The sequence below is a fragment of the Clupea harengus genome, chromosome 9 (assembly GCF_900700415.2).
Source record: "Clupea harengus chromosome 9, Ch_v2.0.2, whole genome shotgun sequence".
Taxonomy (NCBI): domain Eukaryota; kingdom Metazoa; phylum Chordata; class Actinopteri; order Clupeiformes; family Clupeidae; genus Clupea; species Clupea harengus.
In genome coordinates this window covers 14708785-14721620 of record NC_045160.1, presented here as the reverse complement: position 1 = coordinate 14721620, position 12836 = coordinate 14708785, and the positions used below count along the sequence as shown (strand labels likewise).

The 12836-nt window shown below is 45.2% G+C and overlaps 1 protein-coding gene across 5 annotated transcripts in view; it reads right to left on the bottom strand.

Moving 5' to 3' along the window:
- Positions 1-12836, bottom strand: part of LOC105897182 (acetyl-CoA carboxylase-like) — a 90336-nt gene that overhangs the window by 74132 nt on the left and 3368 nt on the right. For 3 of the 5 annotated variants that reach the window (XR_004164307.2, XM_012824076.3, XM_012824077.3), the window contains exons 1-22: positions 11721-11872; positions 10294-10540; positions 9054-9186; positions 8422-8560; positions 8016-8125; positions 7838-7919; positions 7630-7728; positions 7430-7536; positions 7157-7267; positions 6635-6844; positions 6246-6416; positions 5395-5556; positions 5131-5294; positions 3981-4131; positions 3569-3672; positions 2913-3140; positions 2317-2467; positions 1896-2030; positions 1503-1649; positions 757-945; positions 415-515; positions 3-91 (exon numbers count right to left, since the gene is read on the bottom strand). Coding sequence is in view for 4 of the 5 variants with exons in the window: in XM_012824076.3 (XP_012679530.2) it covers positions 3-91; positions 415-515; positions 757-945; positions 1503-1649; positions 1896-2030; positions 2317-2467; positions 2913-3140; positions 3569-3672; positions 3981-4131; positions 5131-5294; positions 5395-5556; positions 6246-6416; positions 6635-6844; positions 7157-7267; positions 7430-7536; positions 7630-7728; positions 7838-7919; positions 8016-8125; positions 8422-8560; positions 9054-9186; positions 10294-10540; positions 11721-11775 (3085 nt within the window). In the remaining variant the exon portion in view is untranslated. Of the gene's footprint in view, positions 1-2; positions 92-414; positions 516-756; positions 946-1502; positions 1650-1895; positions 2031-2316; positions 2468-2912; positions 3141-3568; positions 3673-3980; positions 4132-5130; positions 5295-5394; positions 5557-6245; positions 6417-6634; positions 6845-7156; positions 7268-7429; positions 7537-7629; positions 7729-7837; positions 7920-8015; positions 8126-8421; positions 8561-9053; positions 9187-9538; positions 9639-10293; positions 10541-11720; positions 11873-12836 lie in introns of those variants that run through there. The other 2 variants (XM_031573602.2, XM_031573603.2) reach the window with 2 other exon arrangements.

The following is a 12836-nucleotide window of genomic DNA, read 5'->3' as shown; positions in this document are numbered from 1 at the left end:
ACCACTCTGAAACTTGACCTCCACACTCAGGTACTGTCGGAGGAGGTCCATGACCGCTGCTTTCATGTGCCCACGGATACCACTGCGATATCTGAACAAACACACTTCATATGGTTACACACTTCTAATACACATCACCACAATTTTATGTTTCCATTCATTTTTGTGTATACCATTTGTTTCATCCACACAGACTACCTCTAAGACATCCCACCGGGTTAGGCAACATCCCATAGTGCATGTATAGTCTTAATTCTGCACATTGCAGTTAACTATGTGTGAACTGTTCGTAATCTGTGTGTGTGTGTGTGTGTGTGTGTGTGTGTGTGTGTGTGTGTGTGTGTGTGAGAGAGAGAGAGAGAGAGAGAGAAAGGGAGTGTGTGTGTGTGTGTGTGTGTGAGTATTTTCACTCACTTCTGGACCAGCTGTACGATGCTCTGTGTGTTCATGAAGAAGACTTCTCGCTCTGACTTTCTGTTGAGCGTGGCAGCGTGGCTGTCGAGGATGTTGGCGATCTGCCGAGGAGGCGAAATACACAAACATATAAATAAATAACCAAACAACTAAGCAAGCATCAGAGTGGCAGGAGAGGAAAACATGCAATCTCGCTTAGTCAACACAGCTAAATCTCTAGCATCGTTGAGCGACGGGGTAGGGAGTGTGGGGTCTGTGTGTGCGTGTGCGTGTGTGTGTGTGTGTGTGTGTGTGTGTGTGTGTGTGTGTGTGTGTGTGTGTATGGCTTGTTAGCGGGCACACCTGCTGACTGGGGAATTGGCAGAGGACGGAGGTGATGTTGCTGGCGTACTGCGCCATCTCCCTCCTGATGGCCTTCTCCACAGCGGGGGGGATGCGGCTCGACACGCTGGTCATGATGTCCTGCAGCTCCAGCAGCGGGAGCGAGGGGTCGCGCAGCAGCCGCATCAGACGCTCCACCCACTCCCTCAGCTGCGTACACACACACACACACACACACACACACACACACACACACACACACACACATCATACACCAAACACACAGACACACACACACACATATCATACACCAAACACACAGACATACACACACACACACACACACACACACACATCATACACCAAACACATAGACATACACAACACACACAAACAGTAAATACATTAAAAGGTACATAAATGTGTAGTCAGACATACACCCACACATACAGATAGTAAATGTTATTTCCAGTGTTGTTCCAATCAGTCCATACCAAACTTTATCCTCATCAGCTCTACTAAAAAACACATACTTAACTCTTCTGAATCCACTGCTGTTACAGTATGTGTGTGTACAGTGTGTTTCCCTAACTCCTGTGTGTGTGTGTGTGTGTGTGTGTGTGTACAGTGTGTTTCCCTCACTCCTGTGTGTGTGTGTGTGTGTGTACAGTGTGTTTCCCTAACTCCTGTGTGTGTGTGTGTGTGTGTGTGTGTGTGTGTGTGTGTGTACAGTGTGTTTCCCTAACTCCTGTGTGTGTGAGACTCACCCTGATGCTGAAGAAAGGCTCCGGCAGGCAGAAGCCGTTCATGACGTGGGAGAGGTGGTCCAGGGTGTGGTGGAAGACCCGGTGCAGCTTCTCCCCCTGCAGCCCCGCCGACTGGATCACAGGGAGCGACCCCGTGAAGAGCTCAGCCTGGGAGAGACACCAGATCATGGCTGAGAGGTGAGGAATACGGCCTGACACACATGCACAGAATGGGCTCACATATGCAGACATAAACACACCGACACACTGGAAACACTCACACACATACACATATGCCCCCCTTCCCCAACACACATATGCATGCACACACACATACACCCCCCCCCCCCCCCTCCCCCAAACACAGACACACACAAAGCCAAACATACACAGACACATAATGGCAGCATTTACCCTCTGCACCCGGCTGGGGTCGTCCAGCTGCAGTCTTGCAATGACGCAGCCAGGCTCCAGCACGGCCCCAGGGCGCTTGACGTAGTAAAGGTTACCCGGGTCAGTAGTGTTCAGACTCATAACCATCTTCATCACCTGTAGGAAGATTTACAGAGAAACATAACATGGATGAAACCGAGATGGAACAATGTCTCCACGCACACAAACGCACACGCACACGCAAACCAACAAAAAAGGTGCAATGACAAAAATGACAATGACAAAAACGCACATTGACATACAAAAATATACAGGGACCCAATTACAACAAAACACACACACACAGAGAGACAAAGGAAGAATACATACACACAAGAGCATGAACAGCCAGGAAACACACCTGCACACACTAACCAAAGGCCCCTCCTAAATCCAGCCTCACCTCTATCTCACAGTAGCACTGTTCGGTGCTGACATGGCCTCCATCCTCCACCATGTACTTGACGAGTTTCCCAGCGGAGGGCGAGCGCAGCAGCGTGGGGTCATTCTCCTTCTCGAACACACACGTCTTGTTATCAATGGTGATGCGGTACCTGCGGGGACACGTAGCGGGATACACAGTAGGTCCCTCGCTCAAAGGTTTCTGTCACTCAGCTTGTCGAGCCCACAGTACATCTAGTGCTGTATGTGTGTTTTCACTCGAATTTCAGTCACTCAGGAAAATGCCACACACACACACACACACACACACACACACACACACACACACACACACACACACACACACACACACACACACACACACACACATATATATACACACACACACACTTGCAGTAATCCTGTTAAGCTCTTTGGCCAGTGTGAATCGCAGGGATGAAATGTCAGCTGGAGTCTATCAAATATATCATACATCCCAAATAGAATGCATATTTTTTTGGGATATTTCAAAATATGTTAAAGCGAAAAACCACTTTAAAAAAACTTGATGTGACTTTTCCTTGAGGTTTCTGAATTGTGTGTTGGTGTGACGTGTACCTGTCCACCTCCTCCTTCATGTAGGTTGTGTAGCTGGAGCCGTCGTAGGAGAGCAGCAGGCCTCCGTCGCTGAGCCGGTGCACGTCCACCTCGATGCACGAGCCGTTCATCAGCACCACGTAGGAGCTGGACGACTGACGGGTCACCTTCAGCACGAACTTGGTGCCCTCGTAGATCAGCTCCACGTCCACCGTGTTCAGCAGCGTGTGGGCGGGCAGAACCTGACCCCTGAGGACAGGACAAGAGGAACACACACACACACAGTCAAGATTTACAAATATATATGCATATATATACACTCACATTAAAACTAATTATGGTCCTCTCTAAAAATCACTGTCAATTACATTAAAACATAGTGTATAATGAACTGCTGTTATGTATCAGAAATAATAATAGGTTAATGCATATTCTGGAAGTAAGTGCTGGGCATTACTGGCAGATTGCCAGTCCCTTCATTCCCTTGCAAACAGACGGGCTCAAGAGGGCCATTCAGGAAATACATGCAAATAAACCCAAAGGTTCCCAGAGAGCCATATTCCCTAACATTAACGTCAACCCTCATCTGAGAAGCAATCTTGCCATTCAGAAAGTGAGGGAAAATAATCATTACGTTTAAATCACGAACAGTGTTGGTTAAATCAATGCCATTGTACCTTTCCAGTGGGTGCAGGAAATCTGAGACGCTCTTCTTCAGGCTGTAGTCGGCCACATGGAGGGCTCCACTCACCACACCCAGCATGGTGTCAGGACGCTCAGCCTGCAGCCACACACACAAGAGCCTGTGTGAGTCCTTACACTTTGTTGCCAAGGCTTGACTTGGCATTGAGTACCTGCATTACCAAGTATGTATGAATTGTGCTCTATAAATACACTTGCCTTGCCAAACTAGTAAATGACACACACACACACACACACACACACACACACACACACACACACACACACACACACACACACACACACACACACACACACACACACACACACACACACACACACACACACACACACACACACCTAGAGGTGAATCAGTGTTCTAGCTGTTCTACTGAGTTGTCTGTTCACCTGCATCTTCTCAGAGATGAGCCTGTCCAGCCAGCCTGTGTCTATTTGGTTCTGCTGGAAGCTCTCCGTCTCCAGCAGTTTGATGAGGTACTCCACGGTGGTCCGGAAGTCTCCACGTATGGACAGCTCCTTCAGGGCCACCACCATGTTCCTGACAAGCGCACCAAACACCCAAAATAAGTCTGGGAGAAACGATCAAGAGGGCCTTGAACATGATCCCAACTGAGGGGAGTAGGACTAACTATGGCTGACGTCAAGGGTGTGAACGTCAGGGGGCTGAACGATTAATTGCATTTGCGATTTAATCGCGATATGATAGAACGCGATTTTCTAACCGCAACGTTCGCGATTAAAAACGTGATCTTAAAAAAAAAAAAAAAAAAAAAAAAAAAAAAAATTATTATTTTTTTTTTTCTTAAGATGGTAAATTTTGCACACAGTGTTTAAAAAGTGCATGCCTTGTGTTTATTCTTACAATTACTTTGTTTAAATTACTTAAATGCACAGTGGCAAAGCCACCGATTTGTTGTTCTTGATTCTGTAATGAGCAGTTAAATAAAAATTTAAATTGTGGGAAATAATATTTTACCCTAAATGTATCTAATATTGTGTTGGTCATATTTAAATCATTCATTACGATTTGTTGGGAAAAAAAATTAGGATAAAATAAAAAAATCGCATATTAAATCGCAATCGCAATATTGAGGGGAAAAATCGCAATTAGATTATTTCCCCAAATCGTTCAGCCCTAGTGCACATTGACGATTTTTGATATTAGCATATCCAACAGTGTCTAAGAACTGTTATTTGGCTATTTGCAGGGGTAGACGTAAGGCTACAGTGATTGGAGAATGTATCGGGGAAGTAGGAAAACCGTTTATTGTGAGAGTGTATAGTCCCACTGTACATTGTACATTACCACACTGTGAGTGTTTATAATATCACTCCGCAAATGAATACCAAAACTATTATGAGTGCGTATATGTAACTGTTTGTAAGTATTTGTATTTTCTCCTAACTCCCCATGATTATATGCATGTACAATAACCGAATAGATATATTAGTATTTGAATAGTTACGCTGCAAATGGTCATCCAGATATGCGATTATCCACGCAAACCACTAGTACATATTGCTGTCCGGTACTTACGAGATGGCCTCTTCTCGATTCTCTCCCCAGGAGAAGCAGTGGCCAAACTGCGAGTCAGCGAACTCGTGCAGCCCCCCTGTGGCAGCCACGCTGAAGTAGCCCCACACGTTCTTGCTGCTGCGGAAGTTCAGCTCCTGAACCGTCCCCGAGCTGGGCTTGAACCCCTGCGAGAGGCACAGAAAGGCATTCAAGAACTTCCAGGACTCAGATGTATGAAAGGGCCTGAAGTTTCATCATCATCATCATCATCATCATCCCACTCACCTCATCAGGGTTCTCGCTGGTGATACGTGTAGCGATGACGTGGCCGCGGGGAGAGGGCAATGTGGACATGGCCTCAAAGTCGATGGGGGAGTCGCCCCAGGGCTGCATCCCGTACATCATGCGAATGTCCTTGATTCGGTTCAGGGGGATGCCCATCGAAATCTGGTTAGCATAAAGAAAAACAAAGTCACTACATGATCTGCTTTCATTTTATTTTTGATATCCCCTTGAAGATGCTGTATTTGTAATCTTCTCTCAAAGTTCTCTAGATTACGGTAACATTTGGAGGACAGTGTAGGGTCTTGTTGACAGATCACAGAGGCATAACACCAACACTGTCACTGAAACAGCATTTAGGCATTTGGAAATGAGGTTTACTTTCCCTTGCAGCATGTTAATGTTGTTAATCCTGGGATTACGGGAACACTTTCAAGGTGCAATCACAAAGTATGGTTAAGGATCAGCATAATAATAGATTTAGCATGGCTCCTCAGTATAATCTTGTCACATGCATTATCAGACCAGGTGGTCCAAACGCTATGCCATCTAATTAAAAAAGCATTCTGCATTGGGGTTAAAACTATAACAAATTTCGATCCTTCAAGGACTGACTATAGACAAATCCACATGGCACGGTCACATGGCACCACTTGCCACACTGTTTCCCATCCTGTCGCCCGTGCCTTCCAGCCTTTGGGTTACCGTGACAACCGACCTGCCAGCGTGATGGCGCGGACATTGCTTCTCAGGGGAAACAGTGGTACCAGATGCTCTTTTAAACCGCCCTTCCTCCACATTACACCCGCACGCAAACATTTGCTCCAACAGCACGAAAGGGGGTAAGCACTCGCCTGAAGCTGAGCAGCGGGGAGGTTGACGTCTGCGACCATCTCAGTGCAGGGGTGCTCCACCTGCAGGCGGGGGTTGAGCTCCAGGAAGTAAAAGCTGCCATCTTGGCCGTAGAGGTACTCCACTGTGCCGGCACTTACGTACCCCACCATCTTGGCCAATGTCACGGCACACTGACAGACAAAACAGATGCCACAGTATTCTAACAACAATAAACATTCAAAGAAACTCAATGAGAGGTTCTGTTGTAGGTTGATTAGGCCGAGGGCTTTTCCAAGAACAAAGGTGAAAGTCCTACATTTGTAATCAGTTGTTAAATGTTTTCATTGTAAAGATTCAACATAAGGAGAAACTGACTGGGGCCTGATGGATAAGTAAAGTAGACCCATACCCTCTCCATGTGTTCAAATACATCTGATGGAGCAATGGTGGCCGGAGCCTCCTCAATGATCTTCTGGTGGCGGCGTTGGACGGAACAGTCGCGGCCAAAGAGCGAGATGGCGTTGCCATACTGATCTGCCAAAAGCTGCACCTCCAGATGGCGAGACTGTTTGGCCAACTGCATGACAAAGATGGGCGAACCAGGGACTTCGGTCTGGACCTAAGTGGGAGACAGGGAATACATGGGCACAGAGAATCAGCTGCTATGGCAAATGTTGCAGCTCAAGTACACAGTGTAGTAGCAAACACATGATTTACTATCATTCATCTCTACTTGAGCTTTAATGTAATAGTATTTACAAATGTGTACCCCCCCCCAAAAAAATGACGGTGCTTTCATCCCATATTTCAACAAAAAAAGTTACATGGCAATAGCTGAAGACAGGGAAGGGGTAATCCACACACACAGCAGTACAACCACTACAAGACAATTCTTCAGATGTCTTTTGCACATGCAAACTTTTGCACATACCTGTCTAAAGAGATTGGGGAAGTCCTCAGCACTGTTGACTTTGCGGATGCCCTTGCCCCCACCCCCTTCTGAGGCCTTAACCATCACAGGGTAACCGACTTTCTCTGCTGCCTGAGGGAGTCAAGAAATGGGAATGACAAACTGTTACAGAGATTTCTGTTGTGCAGGAATGCTTCATAGAAACAAACATATTGTTTCTGGGTATATTGCAAGTCACTGTTGTAACTTACCTTCAAGCCTGAGGGTATATCATAAGTCACTGTTCTAACTTACCACTAAGCCTTCTTCCACATCCTGGATACACGCCTGCTTGTAGAGATCAGAGGGTACACTAATGACCTTATTTATCTGGTCATTCTCCGACCATTCCACTGTCATACCTGTGGTGGGGGCAGGGTGCACAGTAAGAGCGTGGTAAACCAGGACAACAAATCTCAGCTAGTGTCTACAAACGGTTTGAGGTGTGGCCAAACCTGTTCCACTCCACGGGAGAGTTGGGATGCCAGCGGTCTGAGCCACTATGGATGAAGCAATCTTATCTCCTAATGCCCACATGGCCTGACTAGGAGGACCTGCACAAGAGAAGGAAATGCTATTAGTCATGTAAAATAAAAGTATCCATATAATGTTATGCTGGAAGACAAGGAGTCTGCTCAGACACAAAGGTGCTGTATACCGTACCCATGAAGGCAATGTCATTCTTGCTGAGCAGCTCTGGGAGTTTGGGATTCTCAGATGCATGACCCCAGCCAGCCCACACAGCCTATCAGGGGTGCAGAGTGGACAATATTCATTGAACATCACACAGAACAGTAACAAATTACACGTTTCTAGCTACGTCAGTGTGCTGGCCTCTTACCTGGACAGGTATACGTTTTGCTATGTCCAAAATTAGCTCCACATTGGCATAATTGTTATTATTCGGCCCTCCAGGCACAGGCACATAGTGGTCAGCCATCCTGATGTACTCTGCACACAAACACACAAGTATGGACATGATTATGAACACACACACAAAAATAATACTACTACTACAACTACTCGAACACTGGTCCGTCTTCTGTATTTATAGACCATGTTCACAACATAAAGTCAATTAAAACAAAAGCCAATTTCTTTCAAAGCCACACAAAAAAAAATCTTAACAGAAGAGTGGACTAGCCTTCAGAACAGACTGAGGTAACCATGTATTGATCCCCATTCACCCTAGTGACCTCCACTATATACGACAAGCGGTCATTTTTTTCACCCTCTACCATCCTCACCAGCATTGGCCTTCAGATCCTCTGGGGTAACCATGACAACAAATCGGATGGCACGCTCATTCCGGAACATTTCATAGGACCATCGGCGAATCGAACGCATGCACTTGACCGCCGCAATCCCATTGTTGGCAATGAGCACCTGAAATCACCAAGTGCACAGAAATCAATAGCAAGGCTTAGCATTACATTATATAACAACAGAGAGGCTTTTAAAGGTTCAGTGTGCAATTCTAATCCCATTCACTGTTTATCAAATTCAGCGAATTGCTCCTCACTGTCCGTTCAGTATTTTTGCAAAAAAAAACTCCAGTGTTCATACATAGTCCTGGCCCTGTAAATGGGACACAAATATAGTGGCTCAGAATGAGTCATACAAATCTCAGCCAATCAACACGGTGCCTCAGAAGCACCTAACAGACAGGTGTAATTAAATTCCATTGAGCACAAATATGAACAACCTTTCCCGGAATCGGAACCAAATCCGAATCGCAGATTGCATCTTTAGGCCAACAAATGGCAGACAAAGTGAAAATAGAGAAATTAAGCAAAAGGCCTTGTGTGTTACAGTGACCTCAACCCTCAGGAACCCACACCACAGCACTCTATCTCTCTTTCTCTCGCCCTGGCCATGCCTTTTCAATGACTTTGTTGCCTCCGAAGCGTGTGACAAACTCAGCGGGAGAGGCCACGGTGAAGTCTCTGTGCTGGTCCATGCGCTGGCGGTCCCTGCCCAGCTTGACCAGATGCAGACCTGTCATACCGGGCCTAGGGAGAGTGAGCACAAACCCATTTAGCAGATTTTTTTTCACACACACACACACACACACACACACACACACACACACACACACACAAAGTGAGAGAAAGCACTGGCCATTCTGTTTAGGGGTCATTAGTTCCAGTCCTCTGGTTTCTGATTTAATACAAATAAAAATTGGTTTCAAAAGTTGTATGTTAGTGTGGGTGTTAGTCGTACTGCAAAGACATATCAAACTGTGAAATAGAGAAACAGTGAAGACACCATTACAATTCCTCAGTTTAATCTATCTATAATTCATATCCATGTGTTTCTTTTAAACATTCAGAAAAGTTAGATATTTTACACTCTCTAATTTACCATTCTGAAGAATCGTAGGAAAGTTCAGGCTGTTCTTCTTGTGTCTCCATTTCAACATCAACAGTTCACGAGCATGTCTGAGAGAAGCTTACAACCACCAAAACCTTTCCTCTCCAAGACTTTCTTTATACCCCTCCTTCCCTCAGGCTCGAGAGCCAGTGAGCATGCAGAGATTCAGGGAGGAGGAGGATTCCCCACATCTGTAAGAGGGGTGGAACCCAACCACTCCTCCTGTTTGTCCAGATGCCTTGACTAGCCCAGAAAGCATTGCATTACAAAGACAGGGCTGTCGAGAGCAGGAGCAAGTAAGACCAGATTGCCAGGTCGATGCAGATGATGACGTGATGACAGGAACTTGCTCAAAGTCTTTGATTTTAACCCATGCCACACAAACAATGCTATTCACTTTCTAAATCCTTGTGAGTGAGTGGAACACCACATGTGAATGGATCTGATCTGGATGCCAACAGGAGCCAGGGCTTTGAAGCTTAGCTGTTTGACATAAGTTATAAATGCAACACCTCATTGTTTTCTCCAGTTAAATATACTACAGTTCTTCCAAATCCAGCTGATAGTGGGTGTTGACAAAGTTTTGTAACAGATAGGCTTAATATGAAAAGCGTACAGTCAAGGATGCTGTTAATACAAAATACTGTAATAAAATAATAATTCATAATTTGAATTAAACAAGTTATATAATTATACAATTTTGCATTAAGCCATTTGTAATAGCTAAAGACAAAAAATTCACACACCTTGTGTTAGGTACTGGCCATTCAATGGTATCAAACCCAAGTTCAGACAAACTGTCAGAGCTAGCTGAGGATGGTGACGAGGACCTCTCTCTCATCTCCATCTGCAAGTCTCCTGGGTCCCTGCTCTCATCCGTGGGCACTTCCCCTGAAGTGGCATGCTGAGGATCCACCTCGGGGTTGGCAGATGGCCCGTGAGTGTTAGTCGCTTGCTCTGCCATAGCTGGAGAGGTCTGAACGACTCCAGACACTAAAAAAGAAGGTTATTGTTACGGTATATCTTCACTCGGTAAAAATGGTTGTGAGAATGGAGTCAATTTCCTAACGTTCTCCTCGAGCAGAGATGAGGGGAGGAAAGACTAAATCACCCCTGGTTTTCCTTGGTGTAATGTTTGATAATTGCACCACAATGGTTTCACAAACCAGCTGACCATGACCCTGTCTGGAACTGTTGGCACTATCACATCAGGATTTTTTTTTTGTGTGAAAGAATAATTTCAAGGGAGTAAGCTATGCCAAAGCATGAATGCAATCTATTACAAATTGAAGGTGTAGCACGCAGTATTGCCTACAAAACAAAAATTAAAAAAAATACATAACTAGACTGGCACTCTGAGAGCGCAGATATCCGCCTCTCGCAATGTTAACGAAAGTGTAAAAAATTATTCGTGGATCAGACCCGTAATTCGGATCAGCTCGAAAATTTAAAGGGGTCTTCCTTGCTGCTCTCCTTCACCATATGTCATTAAAATCGGCCTGGTACTTGTCTCGTTATCCTGCTGGCAAATAAGACAATCGGCCCCGAGAAAATAACCTCCTTGGTTGAGGTAATAAAGCACAAGCACCATGTCCGCCTGGCAATCTCCTACCAAAGGATTTGTAATGGGAAAGAGGAGAAATCATGATGTAGTAGCATACATGATCTTAATTAGGCTTACTTTACCTCAATGTAAGTCTAACATAAAATAAAATGTAGTGAACAGTGTCTTCGAAACTTTAAATTAAGTTCCCTGACGTGTCCCTCGAAAGAGTCTCGCTCCTCATTCTTTCATATGCAATTACTGAGAGAACATGAACTTCTCTCGTGAACGTAAATAGCTATTGCGTTGTTAATTAGGAACGGGGACTTCTTTCTATCTTTCTACCGGCTCTATTCCAAGCGAATCGTGCAGGACAGAAAAAGAGCTGGCAAGCTCTGACAGTCTGTTGTGAAATGGTAAACACGTCTAGCTGCACGTGTTTTGCCTTGTGGTATCAAAGTTTGTATTCGCTGTTAAAGCAAAGTTGCATGGGCCTCATATTTCAAGAACAATACTTTTTAGTTTTGCTGAGGTGCTGCTGTTGGGAATTGTGTAGGCCATTTAACGTTATTTGAACCTCCATGCAAATATCTGTGGTGTACGCATGCGAGAGAGCTATACTCCCCTTACCGATTCGGGTTTCGGCGACTCCGTTTTGTTTGAAAAAGGCCAGCCACTGAAACATTTGATTTTTACGGAAACTTTACAGAGATGTTGACTGCAACCACTGAAATCTCATCACGCAGTGCCATCATGTTCAGTGGTGTCTTTAAGGCCTTGACCCTCCTACAGCAAGTTCGACCTCCGTAATGTGTAAACCGATTGGGCAATAATTTAGGGGCTGGTACAATGTGTTAAACTATTCCTGGGGAGGTGTGTCTACGGACTTTGTCCTGTGCTCAGCTGAGGATATGACCCTACCAATAGAAAGCAAACTTCAGCAACATTCTGAAATAAATCCAGATATATTCATTTTTTATGCAATAAACGGTTATCTGTCAACTACCCAGAGAGCAAAAGGCCAATGGACCACTGTCAGCCCACTGGGGGCAGAGCTGGCGGTCTGCTGGCCTTTTGCTCATCTGTTTGTCGGGCTGTCCACTGGTGAGTTACAAACGGGCCACTGTTTTGCCACTAAAAAAAAAAATATCATATTTCTTCATAAATCAACCCTTAACATTTTATAGATGTTACCAGTGTGTAAACAACACATTGGCTAAGTCATTCTTCACCTTGAGAGTCTACTAGTGCCACAAACTTCTGTTTAGACTATGCCAAGGATATGATTTAGAAATTTATGGAATTGCTAACATTGCTAACATATTCTTTTCTTAATACCCATGACCAGTTAAACTAAAGATAATGGTGGTCCGAGAGCGGACTAGAAGTAGGACACCAAAATACACCGGCGGACCGATATATGCTTGCTATATGGGTAGTGACATGGAGTATGAGAAGTGCATTGTGTAAACTTCTTCAGGAATATCTATAGAAAATATAGCAAAGCAACGGAGCAGACTGGAGGCTTCTCTTTGGCGTCTTGCTGTTTAACAACATTCAGCATTCAGACTGATACCGAAGGCTGGGAGGTGCACGCAGCTGGTGTTTCTGGCTCGCCTCTAGCGGCTCCACTGGCACAGGTCCTCAACATCCTGACCTGTGACAACTACGGTGGTGAAGACTTCTCTGCAGTGGGCTGCTGGAGTGACAAGGCACAGGGGCTCAGCGCTGGCTGAGCTACAGTAG